The sequence below is a fragment of the Ambystoma mexicanum genome, chromosome 2q (assembly GCF_040938575.1).
Source record: "Ambystoma mexicanum isolate Mex_15411 chromosome 2q, UKY_AmexF1_1, whole genome shotgun sequence".
Taxonomy (NCBI): Eukaryota; Metazoa; Chordata; class Amphibia; order Caudata; family Ambystomatidae; genus Ambystoma; species Ambystoma mexicanum.
In genome coordinates, this window is record NC_090924.1 from 849,917,682 (window position 1) to 849,932,174 (window position 14,493).

Sequence of the window (14,493 nt, forward strand, 5' to 3'; positions counted from 1 at the left end):
CAAACATACTATCACGCTTACACGCACATAATTGTAATCGTTTTCTTTTTAATCCTGTATGGAATTTTTTTCCAATGACCCAATGATTATTTACTGTCAATACAACAACAGTATCATACACTGTTGTACCAATGTACTATTTATGAGGGTCAAAAAAGTACATCTGTATGTAAAATTGTGTGCAATTAAAGCTCTTAAACTATCCTGCTAAACAAATACTGTTTTTTTCCACAGAAAATGAACCAGAGATTCCAGCTCCATTACTGTATGCAACTAAGTAACAATACCAAGTATAAACAAATACATATTTCATAAGCACTATCCTCAATTGTACTACAATCATGAATACCATATACAGTTCAATTATATAATTCCACCATATTACTTACAATTACTATACACATAACTACTGTGGTGGGTCGCAAATGGGCAGATTCTTGGGGCCATGGCCTATCGGCATGCCCATAAGAATCTGCCCACAACCACCACAATATAATTAAACCATATAACAAGTACGTACACTACACCTTCAAATAACAAAAATTGCCCTGAACTCCCTGCAATCGAAATGTCCGGGGAGACACAAAGGGACCGCAGACTTGGCGGTATCTGCAAACCCATTTTTCACCTATAAAAACATTTTCATATCATCTTTTATATAGTTTTTTTAAAAAAAAATGTTTTATTAATTTTATTCAAACCAAACAATACAAATCAAACACGCAGTGCAATATACAACAGTTCAATTGTTCACTACTTAATCTTGGTCACTGCTCCCTCCCATCCCAACCCCCTTCATGAGCCTATTTTTTCCTTTCACTCTGTATCCGCTACACGTGGCGGGGTCTCGCTTCCCACTGATTCTGTCGGATCTTGTGCTCCAAACAATTAAGCTATTAATAATTTCCATGCCATCAGGGTTCCCACCTCTTCCTCCCCCCCCCTATATTGCTCACCTCTTGCCATACCATTGTTTCAGCCTCTGCCCACTTCTGCAACTCCTTCCACCACACCTCCACCCTTGGCTTATGACACGTCTTCCATCCCATGGCAATCCTTCGTTTTGCAAGCACATATGCCAAATCTTTCAGTTTCCCCAACATGCTTAAGTTTCTGCGATCTAGGGAACCCTCCCAGCAAGCAGGCCCAGGCCGTGTCTATGATGATCATTACCCCCTTCTCCACCAGTTTTTGTGCCACCCCAGAAACGCTCAATTACTGGGCATGACCAAAACATGTGTCATGTCAGCGTTTTCCTCATCACATTTGGGACATGCCTGTCGCCCCGCATGTTCAAACCTGGATATCCTCAGAGGCGTCATGTATGCTCTGTGCGTTACGTGCAATTGTATTTGTTTTAGTCTCGCATTCCTTGACAACTTCTTGTGGTATCCCAGGGCACGTTCCCACATCCCATCCTCTATCGAGGCTCCTACTTCCACTTCCCAGTCTAGTCTCAATTGTGTCAGTTCCTTCCCGACCTTAGTCATCACCATCTCATATAGTCTAGAAATCTCATGCACCCCCTCCGATATGTCATATATTGCCCCCATGATAGCATCTGGTTCTTCTTCCAATACTGTTTCTGGCCACGTTTTCCGAATTCTCTGTACCATTCTATAATACGTAATATATTGGCGCTGCTTCTTCTCCAAGCATTCCGAAATCCTTAATAGTCCCATCTTGCCAAATGTCCCCCAACGTTACCAACCCCACCGATTCCCATTGGGTCCTGATAATCACCCTTATCTGCATATCTTCCCCTGCCAATGCGACTAGCGGTATATGCGGAGAGCATGGGAATGAGTCCTCCATCAGCCGGCATGCCCATCGCCACATTTTCCAACCAAGCATCATCATCATCCCGGGGCGCCCTCTCATTACTGACTCAGGCAGCCAAATCATCTCGCTTAGGTAAAATGGGGTGCAATCCTGCCCAAACAGCCTTAATTCAGGGGTTGCTTCATCCGAGAGCCATTTGGCCACATATTGCAGCTGGATCGCTACATAATAAACCTCAAAATTAGGCAGCCTAATCCCCCCCCTTTTTTATAAAAGTTCTGCAGCTTCCATAACGCCACTCTATTTCGGGTGCCATGCCACAGGAAGTCCCTACACACACTGTTCAATTTAGTAAAAAACTTCTTGGGTATCATGTATGGAATATTACTAAAGTAATGCAGGAGCCTAGGCAGGACCACCATCTTCAGCATTGCACCTCGCCTCATCATTGCTAGGGGCAACTTCACCCAGAAATGCATACATTTCTCGATTTTTACCATAGCTACCTCGGTGTTGTGCCTATGTTCCTCTTCTGGCGTGCGGTACATGTCTATCCCGAGGTATGGGAAAGAACTAACCGCCCATGGTATTTGTAAAACCGGTAACCTTCTCACAGGGGTTCCTTTATAGTTGACCAGCGGAAAAATGCTTGATTTTTGCAGATTCACTGCTATCCCGGACAACCCCGCATACCTCTCCATCACTTCCAGAATGTACTGGAGATTTTCTTCCGGGTACTTCAAGTATAGTAACAAATCATCCGCATATAAGGATATCAGGTGTCGCTTCCCCCCTATCTCAATACCTATCATATCATATTGTTGCATGAGGTATATCGCCAGGGGCTCCAGGGCTAGAATGTAAAGCATCGGGGACCAAGGGCACCCCTGCCTGGTACCTCTACTAAGTAGCCACTTCTCGGATATCACTGATCCTGTTCGGACTCTGGCTAGCGGCTCACTATATAGCATCTTTGCCCACCTAATATAACCAGGCCCCATTCCGTACCCCTCCAGGGCCGCCAGCAGCCATGGCCACTTGACCGAATCAAAAGCTTTTACAGCATCTAGAGACACAATCACCATTTCGCCTCCATTCTTATTACTCCCATCGACCACCCGTTGGAGTCGCCTGTGATTGTGAGTTATATTCCTATTCGGGAAATAGCCCGTCTGATCAGGATGTATTAATTTGCTAATTACTCTTCGCAATCCGTTTTCCAGGACAGACGTCAATATCTTGCTGTCCTGGTTCAGCATCGACAAAGGTCTGTAAGAGCCACAGCTATGCCCCGGTTTATTAGGTTTGGGAAGCGGTATTATGATCGCCTCCCTAAGCGACTCAGGCAACTGTCCCACCTGAAACGCTTCATTAAGCATTTCTAGCATTGGGGGGAGCACTTCCTCCCTATACACCTTATTAAATTCACTAGGGAACCCATCCGCCCCCGGGGTCTTGCTGGTGGGCAACTGCCTCACCATTTCTTCTAACTCCTCCAGAGTGATTGGTGCATCCAACTCTTCTCGTTCCTCCCCACTTATTTTAGGTAGTCCTATATCCTCTAGTGTTTGTTATTTCTTCATGACTGCTTCCCTCCCCATCCCCATACAGCACCTTATAGTAGTCTGCAAACTCCTTATTAACTCCTTCTTGAGTGTCCACTACCCCACCATCCTCCCTCATTATCGTACTGATCAGGGGTCTGGGAGTTTCGCTCTTGTACAGCCATGCCAAGAGCCGTCCTGTTTTGTCCCGTCCCGCATGCTGTCTCTGTGTACTTTTTATAGTTAAGGTTGCAGAGCCTTTCCCAATGTTCCGCACATTCCTGTTGTAGCTTAAGTACCAGCTCCATATCAACGCTGCCACCCTGTAATACTCTTTCTAGTTTCCCTTCTGTTCTTTGTAGGTCAGCCAGGATCCCGCCCTGCAGGCCTTTCGATTTTGCTATGGCAACCCCCTGCATCACTACCTTAAAGGCTTCCCACAATGTGCCTGCCAAGTCAACGCTACCTGTATTCACCTCGAAATAATTAGTAATCTCTTCCCTTATGTCTTCTCTAAACACTGGGTCTTTAAGTGCCTCTGCACGAAGGCGCCAGGTCGGGATCCGTGCTCTCGGGGGCAGTATTGCCACCCGAGAACCAGCGGCGAGTGATCCTAAAGGACCCTCGCTTTATATTCTATCTGTGTAACTTCTGTAAGTACATCCGACGTGGCAAAGACACCAGTCTTGTATGTAGTTGCTGAGGGGCGGAGTAATGCGAATATGGTCTTTCTTTGGGGTATTTTGTTCTCCACACATCTACCAGGCCAAAATCGTCTAGGGGTGTCTGCAATGCTTTAGCTGCTGGGGCAGGCCTATCTATCTTGCCATCAGATCTATCCACCTTGGGGTTCAATACACAGTTGAAATCCCCTCCCCAGATCACCGCACTACCCACACACATACTAAGGTTGGTGCACAACGTTCTGAAATATGCTGCCGCGTTTTAGTTGGGGGGCATAGGTATTTACAATGTTTATCTCCTTATTCTCCACAAGCCCCTTTAATATGTCCATCCTCCCATCCATCTTAACCACTTCCTGTAATAGTCGAAACGGGACGTGCGGCGCCACCCATATAAGTACTCCTCTAGCATAAGCAGAGTATGGCGAGCCCACCACAACTCCTTTCCATTTTTTGACAACCAATTCCATCTTTTCCCGTGTCAGATGCGTCTCCTGCAGTAGTGCAATATCTATTTTTTACCTTCGCAGATACAGCATGACCTTATTCCTTTTCAAATAGCTATTAAGTCCCCTGACATCCCACGTAATTATTTTAAGATCACCCATGGCTCATTAAAGATCTTCTCCTCTACATCCAGCTGGTCCCTTCCACCCGCGTAATACAGATTCAACCATCCACTATTCTATATTGACTCATGTTCAAATTCAAACTTAAATTCCCCATGACTATATACCTACCAAACTCCCCATTCCACTCCCCCCCCACCTCCCATCCCACCTACCATCCCATCCCATCCCCAACATAGCGCCCCCTCCCCCGTCCCCCCAACTGTTGCCCAGCTCCATCCCTGGATCTCAGGCTCCCCCGCATCTAGCTCTTTCTGGCAATCGCCTATACTCTAAGCTCCGCGGGGTGAGGTCACCGTATTGGCTAACCTACTACTACTACCACCACTATTGTTCGGGGGGTTGGGTGCTTACGTCCCACTGCTCCTGTTTATGTTAGTTCACACGCACATTGCTACTCAGCATTTATGCAACCTGCCATATTCCACTCCCTTAAATGCAACACAATCAAAGGCATCACCGCCAAATGTCAGCTTTACTCGGTCGCACCCATTTTTCCCCTTTAGTCTATCATAGTCTCTGCTGGGACACCCGCACCACTTCTTACCAATATACTTGCTATAGCTCAGTCACTTATGTTAGTTTTGAGTCTGCTCTGTGTCTCGTTCCAGGCAACCCTGAAGGTCTAGCCAGGTCGTTGCTTCTTCCGGGGTGTCAAAAAAGTACATCCTGCCATTGTGCATCACTTTCAACTTTGCCGGGTATAGGAGCATATATTTAATTCCGGCCGCACGTAACCTCCTCTTGATTGCCACATAGCTATACCGTTGTCTCTGGACCAACATTGTATAGTCAGGATACGCCGTGATGGTGCTCGAAGCCCTTTCAATCGTTCCCCCTTTGCGAAAGTATTCCAGAATCTTCTCGCAATCTTTGTGGTTCAATATTTTGGTGATTATCGCCCGGGGAGGAGCCCCAGGCTTCGGCCTCCTCATGAGGGCTCTGTGCACACGCTCCACCGCAAATCCTTGTGAATATTTTTCAGCTCCTATTTCTTGTAAGATTAGGTTCTCAATGTAGTCTGTAGGATCTTGGCCTTCCTCCCCCTCTGGCAGACCAACCACGCGGATGTTATTCCTTCTTGCCCTCCCTTCCGCCTCCTCTGTGCGGTTCTCCAGGTTAGCCACCTGTTGCTTCAGTACGTGGACCTCATGTGCGTTGTTGGTGCTAGTGTCCGTGTTGACTTTCACTGCAGTGCGCAGATCTGCCATCGCTGTACCGCACAAGTCTCTCAGCTCCGAAATAGCCACTAGTATCTGGTGATTTTCAATCACCACAGTGCTTTCCGCCAATGCTGTCGCGCCCTTGGGAGAGTGCTGCGTTTTCACAAATGCTTTCATTGTGGACTGTTTGTTCTTACTCTTGCTGACTGCTCCTCTTCCTGTCATCATGCAGCCTAAGTTATGTATTTGGGGCTACTTAGTATCCAGTATATCAATCCTGTCCTTCTGTTACTATGCGGCACCAGCATATCGCTCCATGACCAAGGCAATCATCTCAGAAGAGTCCCTGTATAGGCTTATGTTTATTGGGCTTTTTCATCAAGTGCGTTGTGTCCTCCCACGTTTCAGATGGCCTTGCTGCCTCTTGGGAACTGCTCTTCAGCAATAGCGTGATCCCCCAGTATTCGAGCTCTGTACACTCCTCTAGTCACCGCCTGTATCCGCACCTATCACTCTTATGGCCTCCCCAGCTTAGGCCCACTCCATATATTGTGCCTTGCCCTTGCAACGTTCACTTTCTCCCACTCCTCAGGGTCGTCTGCTTATCTCCTGCTTCCCAGAGTGCCCACTGCTCCCAATATCACACCACTGTTGCCTTTAGGTACACAGGATCACTTCCATCTGCAGCAGCTCATTTGTATGTTAATGCATTCTCCGGTAGCCGTTGCCACAAAGTATCAGTTTCCCAATGAGCAGCTGCGTGTACTGTCAAAGTGCGGCTGTACCAGCTGATCTGTCTGCTGGAGTCTCTGATGTATTTTACAGCTCGATTCCGCTCGCATTCATCCACTTAGCAGCCGTACGGAACTCCTCTTCACTATTGTTTCAATGCGCTACTGTAGCGCACTCGCCACCTCCGCTAGAATGTATCTGTAAATTCAGGCACGCGACTCCTGCTCGCCGCACGGGGGAAGCGTTCGGGCAGCCGCTTTTGTTTTTCTCTGTCTCGTGGCGCCCAGCCACATCAGCTTGCACAGTATGCTCCCTGGGGTGGAGCGGCTACTATAACTACTCAATCCTGCTCGCCGCGCCCCTCCGCTCACTGCAAGCCTATACTGCAGCAGGAGAATTCCTCACCGGGCACCCCGTCTGAAGCCCGCTCCTCGCGCACTGCGCTCCGCTCCGCGATTACAGCGAACAGAGCATCAGTATCTTGGTTGTCTGCCATTTTGTGGGGCTCCCAGCTCACTCACGTCCCGCACACAAAAGTCCATATCTTCGGCATGCTCATGCCGACAAGCTCATAGTTAGGTGATGTCGTAGGGCACACGTTCCGAGGTATTTGCTGATATTTCCAGGGACTATAGAGGCAATTAAGGTGCATTATCACGGATCGCCGTCGGATCGCCGGAGCTGCAGTACCACAGCCCGTCCTACTCCATGGCTAGTTAGCCACGCCCCCCAGTTCCATATCATCTTTATTCCACTCCTCCACCCTTTCCAAGCATTCTTTCAGCCATCACAACCTCAAATGTGTTTTCCAAGCTGTTCGTTCCCGGCGGTGTCCGCGAAGCGGGCAGTTCTCAAGCCCACTTTTTCACCTGGAATAACAGCTCCATATCATCTTTATTCCCTCCCCCAAACCTTTCCAGACCCTCCACAAACCACCAAATAAGCCCAAATGTGTTTACTAGACTTCTCCCCACCGCGCTATCCGCGGATATCCAATATGGCGACCGTTTCCAAAAATATGACACCTCACGCTTTTCACCATTCAATCAACGGGTGTCCGATGTCTGCGGACATCGCACCGCCCTTTGATTGGCCTGCAGGGCTGTCCACTGAGTGAATATAGAACCGGACCCAGATAGCACATGTTTATTTTGACCTACTTTTTGGCTGCTTTAAAAAGAAATACTGGACGGATTTACACCAAATTTACATAAGCATGCTTTCGGGACCAAGCCGCCATGCCTACTGCAAATTTGGTGAAAATACGTCAAGCGGTTTGGGATGTAGGCATGAGCAACATTATTTTCCATTGCGTTTATGACTATTTCCCCAGATTCTGGGGCCTTCCTATATCTTTGCCCCCCCCGTCCCCCCCCTTTGACAAAACCGCACCGAACTTCACAGAATAATTCCAAGGCAGCCATATACCTTTTTTGCAAAGTTTTGTGAGGATCCGTCTAAAGGGGGGCAAAGTTATAAGCAGCCCAAAAAGAGCTATTTCTATTAGTTGAGCAACTTAACCATAACTAAACGGCTGCTACCGCAGGCCGTGTAAAATATGTATATATGTGTAGGAAAGTCCATTTGAGCCAAGTCAAGTTTGCCTCTAGTTCTGAGCCACAACAAAGCATTGACAGTATGCAAATTGCATTGTCACTAGGTAGTAAAAAAAATAAAAACACTGCCACCAGCCCATCAAGTGAGTTAGTGTAACACAATGTTACATGAGGAATGGGTTAAGGGCATTACTAGGTAACACCCCATACCCCCCCCCCAGCACTCAATGTGTGCTGGACCCATAAAGTAAAGGTAAGTAAGACATGGGTCATCTTACTATTCTTGGGAATAGTAGCTCATCCAAGAAAATGTAGTTAACATTAAGAGAAGTCCAAGGGACTCCTTAGTGGCACTGCACAAAAGGTGCTGTGTGTTCCAATGCAAAAGCAGATGCCTATGGAGTTTACCAGACTCCATAAAACAGTAAGGAACATGGTAAATCATAGTCAGGAAAACACAGGAGTGAGTGAAAAAAAAAGGTGCCACTCACTCAGGAGTAACATTTAAAAAGCCCTGAGTCCAGCAAAAGAGCTTTGGGGTCTCTAAGTTTAAAGGGAATTGGCACAGAAATGAAAATTCTCCCTAACACCTCATCAGTGCCTCAACCCTTGGATTAGTGGAACGAACAAGTCTCAACGCCTACTGGAGGTTGCATGCCCCAAGAGCCTTTGAAAGCATTCTTGGACTGCCTGGTGGGCTGACCAGCTTCCTTGTGGGCTACCTCACCAGAGATGTTGCTATTCTGCATTGAATCCCGGGGTCACCAGCTTGTGATGCTAGTCGTCGTCTCTCAACTGCTCAGTTTCCAAGCATGAAGGGTACCCGTCATGGAGCTGCATCGGATAGTGACTCGAAGGACGTCGGGCATTGTCTGCAAATGGTAACCATTACTGGAACTTGTCTTCCTCCATCCAGTGAAGTGTCCTGAAGAGGTCTGCATTGTGAAAGTCTGCATTCTTCATTATCTGGACTTGCATCTTGAAGTTGCACCCAACCAGGAAGAACATCTCGAACCGGCAACCCCTGGACACGTCTCACCGAACAAAGGACGGAAGATTGTGCACCCAGTGGCCCCCCCCAGACGTTCCATTGCATGACCTGGGATAGCGTTAGTAGATTTCACCCCACGTGTCCCCAGAGTAGATAGCTTGTGATTAGAGTTCTTGGACTAACACGCTGAATGCTACATGGACTTGAGGGCAGCTAATCACACTATCGGCTGAAAGTTAAGGCTGGGGAACTATGGGCACCAACCAAGATTTACCCAGGGATCAGATCTGGCTAGAGGAGTGTCCAGTATATCCAAAGTCTATGGGCCTCATTACGAGTCCGGAGGTAAAACCGTCTGGTTACCGCCAGACTCCATTCCGCCTCCGTGATTTCCGTAATTACCGGGGCATTACAACCCCGGTGTCCTGGGAATATCGGAGGCGGAATGGTGTAAATCCCCATTGAGTCCTATCATACTCAATGGGAATGGGGATCATGGAAACCCCGGAACTATCTCGTGATGGTGCCGGTGTTTCCTCATCTGCCTGCAGGCGGGCGGTGGTAAGCCCGCCAGGTCAGACTTGGCGGGAACGCCACCTCCCGCCTGCAGGACTCGAGATGGGGCGGTCCGGAATTAACAGTGCGGCGGGTTTACCGGCACTGTTATTTCCGGACCACCTGACCTGTAATAAGGCCCTATGTGCTTGAAAATGATCTTTATAAGCCTTGCTTGTTGCTACCACATTGCCTGCTGCAGTCCCCTCAGACACCTCTTGTTAAACCCCTCCAAAACTGAAATCATATGTGGCAACTCCGAACTTCTTCCACACCCACTACCCTGGCCATCTGCCATGAGCAACTCACTGACTCCCTCTAACTCAGTAAAAAATCTTGGATGCACCCTTGACTCTGACCTAACACTCTTGCGCCAAGTCAACAACATCTCAAAGTCCTGCCCCTACCACCTTAAAACTCTTAGGCACATCTTTCCATATCTCTCCTTTCCCAACAGACTCTCTGCGGTCCAATCAATTGTTATATCAAGACTGGACTACGCCAACCCCCTCTACCTCAGAGTCCACGCTTACCAACTGAATAAACCTCAAAGAGCACAAAATGCTGCAGCCAAACTGCTACTAGCACTCGGCCCGAGAGACCACATCTCCCCAGCCCTTAAAACTCTGCACTGGCTTCCAGTGGCCCGAAGGGTGACTTTCAAAACCTTATGCATTTCTCATCGAGCATTGCATAAAACCAGACCTCCATATCTTCAAGACAAGCTAAAACCCTATCACCCTCCACGTACTCCAAGATCAAGATCAGCCGGCCTCTTAGTCATACCTAAAACAAAGTCAGGTTAGGCGGATCATCATTCTCAGCCTTGGCCCCCACGCTATGGAACGCACTCCCACCCCACATCCACCTAACTGAAGATCGAATGTCTTTCCGAAAACTACTGAAAACTTGGCTCTTCCCCTAAAACCAACCTGTACGCAAACTAACCCAAACTGAATAACACCATCTCAATGACACCAACCCAACAAACTTCTAGATCATGAATAACAATAAGACAAATAGCAATACATCAAGATCCATGCGAGAAATCAACAACTAATAACCACTAATGTAAACTAAAAAGACAAACAGAATAGAACGAGTAAAGTAGATCAAAGCAATGAAGTGGATAAAAAGAATAAATCGTACGAAAACAGTAATGAGGTTTAAATTAATGAAATAGATGTAATGAATGCAATGGACAAAATTAACAAAATGAGCGAAATGAATAAAGAGAAGAGGATGGAAAAATGAATACAAGTGACTGAAGAGTACACAGACAGATGACACCGACTGTATGAGTGCATGGCATAAATGGAAAGTACAGAACAGACGATTCATGTGAGACGGGTGTAGTGCATGAAAAAGATAGAGAGCACAGAACTGATCCAGTGCGTATGACAATTGACATGGTCTGAATCGATAATGCATGATGAACCTAGTGAATGGAGCGGATGAAATCGTTAGAATGGATGAAGCGCGTAGAGAAGACGAGTGCGTAGAATGCAGGAGTACATAGAGCAGATGGACGTGCAGAGCTGACGAGTGTGCAGAGCTGACGAGTGTGTAGAACGCATGAATGCAAAGAGCAGATGAATGTGCTGTGCGGAGGAGTGCATAGAGCGGAGGAGTGCATAGAGCGGAGGAGTGCATAGAGCGGAGGAGTGCATAGAGCGGAGGAGTGCATAGAGCGGAGGAGTGCATAGAGCGGAGGAGTGCATAGAGCGGAGGAGTGCATAGAGCGGAGGAGTGCATAGAGCGGAGGAGTGTGCTTGATTGAACAACTGTAGAGCAGATGAGGGCATATAGCAGATGTGTGGAAAGAACGAGCGTACAGAGCGGATGAGTGCAGGGAACAGATGAGCGCGTGGAGCGGATGGGTGCGCAGAGCAGAAGAGCGTGCAGAGCGGAAGAGTGCGTAAGGACGGAGGAGTGTATAGAGTGGATGAATGCATAGAACAGACTAGTGGGTAGAGCGGACGAGCGCATAGAGCAGACGAGTACATAGGGTGGACGAGTGCGTAGGGCGGACGAGTGCGTTGGGCGGACGGAATGGGTGAAGTATGGATAGACGGGGTGACGTATGTGGATGGAACGGATGAGTTATGTGGAAGACACTGATGTGATATGTGAAAGGTATGGGGATATTTGTGGATGGTATGGGTGAAATACGTTGATGGAGTGCATAAAACAACTTAGAAACTCACCGAACGGATCGGAGTACATGGAACAGATTCAAGTGCGTGGAGCAGGCTGGGGTGCATGGTGCGAGCTGGGGTGCATGGTGCGAGCTGGGGTGCATGGAGCGGACTGGAGTGCATAGAATTACGCGACTTTCATGGAATGGTTTGGAATGCATGGAACGTTTGAAAGAGCATGTAACCCATCATATCACATCACCACGCTTACTGTCTTCTTTACACCAACATTCAACTAGAACACAGAGATACCTTGACACCATTCGGTATAGCTGTTCTCATACCAACATCTGCCTCATACTCCCCATCACTCTAACTAAACACTGCTGGTTACACATACCCCCAGCCAGGCGTTCTCCTCAGGCCTAACGCAGCCACAAGCGGTCTGGATAAATCCTGCCAGAATTAACACATACTCTTGATCTCTCAACCACCACACCTACCGCTAAGAAGCAGCTATTACACAAATGCCACACCAGCTGCACACATATCCAGTGCTCACACGCACCTTTGACTCTCTACTGACTTGAACTTCGGTTCCCAAGGGCGTTCAACCTACCAGCGCCTTCAGACCATACCAATGGTACATAAGGCGCTATATAAATGCAAAGTAACATAACATATAGGTGTTTGCAAGAGGGGAATGACTAGGTACTAAAGAGTGGTAAAGTGGCTATAGACAGGGGGGCAGCAGACTGCTCAGTACATTCCTGTGCAGATCCAGAACAAAGGACCACGTGGGACTAAGGCAGCAGAAATCCACATGTGGTATTGTGTATGTGGTATGATAATACCACATTGTACATGTGGTATTATCAGTTTGCTGAAGGAAATCGAGTGAGGAGCCACAGATGGCAACAAAACCATGTGCACCAAACAAAAGGAATACAAATACACTAGAGAAAATGGGCCATTCATAACAGTCAAAGAAATTGTAAAATAGCAGCATCCCAGTTTGCATTCGACAGAACACCACATTGATCTGTTGGTAAACAAATTGGAACAGGAGAGGGGCAGGTTACACAAATGACACCTCCGAGCCATGTAGTTCCAGCCAGAAAAGGTTTGCTACAGATCTGGGTCAGGCACATGATGGTGTTATTAACACAAATTGGTAATGGACTGAGGAGGGCATGAGAGAATATGTATAGAAAATAAAAAGTAAAAGTGCAAATGTAAACGTCCCTGGCAATGGAAGCTCATGGCAAAGCTCTGCAGCAGGAAAACAGTTTCCATATCAGAAAACTCATAGTTCCACTGTAGTTGGTCTCCACAATCTCATCATAAATGAAGATCATATAGCCCTACAAAAGCCACTACACACTTAAATCCAAACAAACTATAAACATAAAACCAACATTTTAATTCTGCATCACAGCACACCAATGTATATATTTATACATTAGACAGTAAAATCTAATACAAACGTGTTACCTCTCTTGACTGAAGCAGCGTACATCGTGGAACTTTGCCCCAATATTCATCATCAGGTACAAGTTTATCATCCAACAAACGGTAAATGCAGTTTGTTTCTATAATTGCGTTTTCATATTTCTCATCTTCATCGGGATCTCCGGCACCTATAGAATACACTTGTTATGATGGAGCGCCTGGTAATGAGCAAGCTTAAAAATGAAACCAAATGCAACCCCATTTAGGCTTTAGTGCTCAGTTCTTGAAAAATATAAGCTGCAAAGACATAATTGATAAGGCCATCATTTTTTCTAAACCCACTGGTATGGGCTATGTAACCATCTAACCTAAAGTAAAAACAGCGATTGCAACCCAACCAGAAGCAAAACCACATCTCTTATGTGGTAGAGGCTATGGCACAGCAGTTAGGCTTAACTTCAGGAGGGCTGGTAGTGAAGTACAATTAATCCATATAGTTAATTAAGGAAAACAAACATACTAGTATACTAAGAAATATAGCTCAAATAACGGGTTAAGTTAGACACAACTGTACAAATAAACAGTATTTATAAAAAACAGTACATATTTAAAACAGCCCACAGGTAAAATCAACATGCAAGTCTATCTGATGAAAGGCTATTGTAAATGAAGCAGTGGGAAGAAAAGGGGAACCATAGAAAATAAAGTGATAAAATCATGAACCAGACCCCAGATGCCAACAGTGAATACAGTCACAGTATTCCGAACATCTAAGGCGGAAGTCTGCTTTGCATCAAACTCCTGGTTTGGCCAATAGAATTGTGATATCTGGGAGATCTAGAACAACCCACAGTAAACACTGTTGAGTCATAAGATGCTGAAAGTGCACAAATCCCAGACCTCTCCATAGGTGCTCTGCGACCCTGTGTGACGAATCCAGAGAGGTCGTCACTTCTCCCCCTTGGGGGAAGCCATTCCAATGAGGCCAGGGAGGTGAGGCTGGTTCCCGATAGTTAAGAATCTCTTAAACCATCTTCTTCCATGCAGTACCTGGTCGGGTAGTGAACCTGGTCTGTCCACAGAATAGAGAAAGAAATACAGGTCTGAGACCCGAACCCATAAAATTGAAAAACCAGTCAGGGTTTGCAAAACAAAATGGCCCGGAGAAGGGAGACATTCCCCGTGGCATTGTGGACTGCCTTACATATTATAAGCAAGGCCTGGGCAAGGGAGACCTTCCCGTTTGCAGTGTGAAATACAGAGTAAGC

General features: G+C 46.8%; 1 protein-coding gene across 5 annotated transcripts in view; it reads right to left on the minus strand.

The window, feature by feature from the left end:
- The window catches only part of SVIL (supervillin), a 950,451-nt gene that overhangs the window by 178,984 nt on the left and 756,974 nt on the right, over nt 1-14,493 (minus strand). For all 5 annotated transcript variants that reach the window (XM_069648084.1, XM_069648081.1, XM_069648082.1 and 2 more), the window contains one exon: nt 13,268-13,413. In XM_069648084.1, the coding sequence (XP_069504185.1) occupies nt 13,268-13,413 (146 nt within the window). The remainder of the gene's footprint in view (nt 1-13,267; nt 13,414-14,493) is intronic.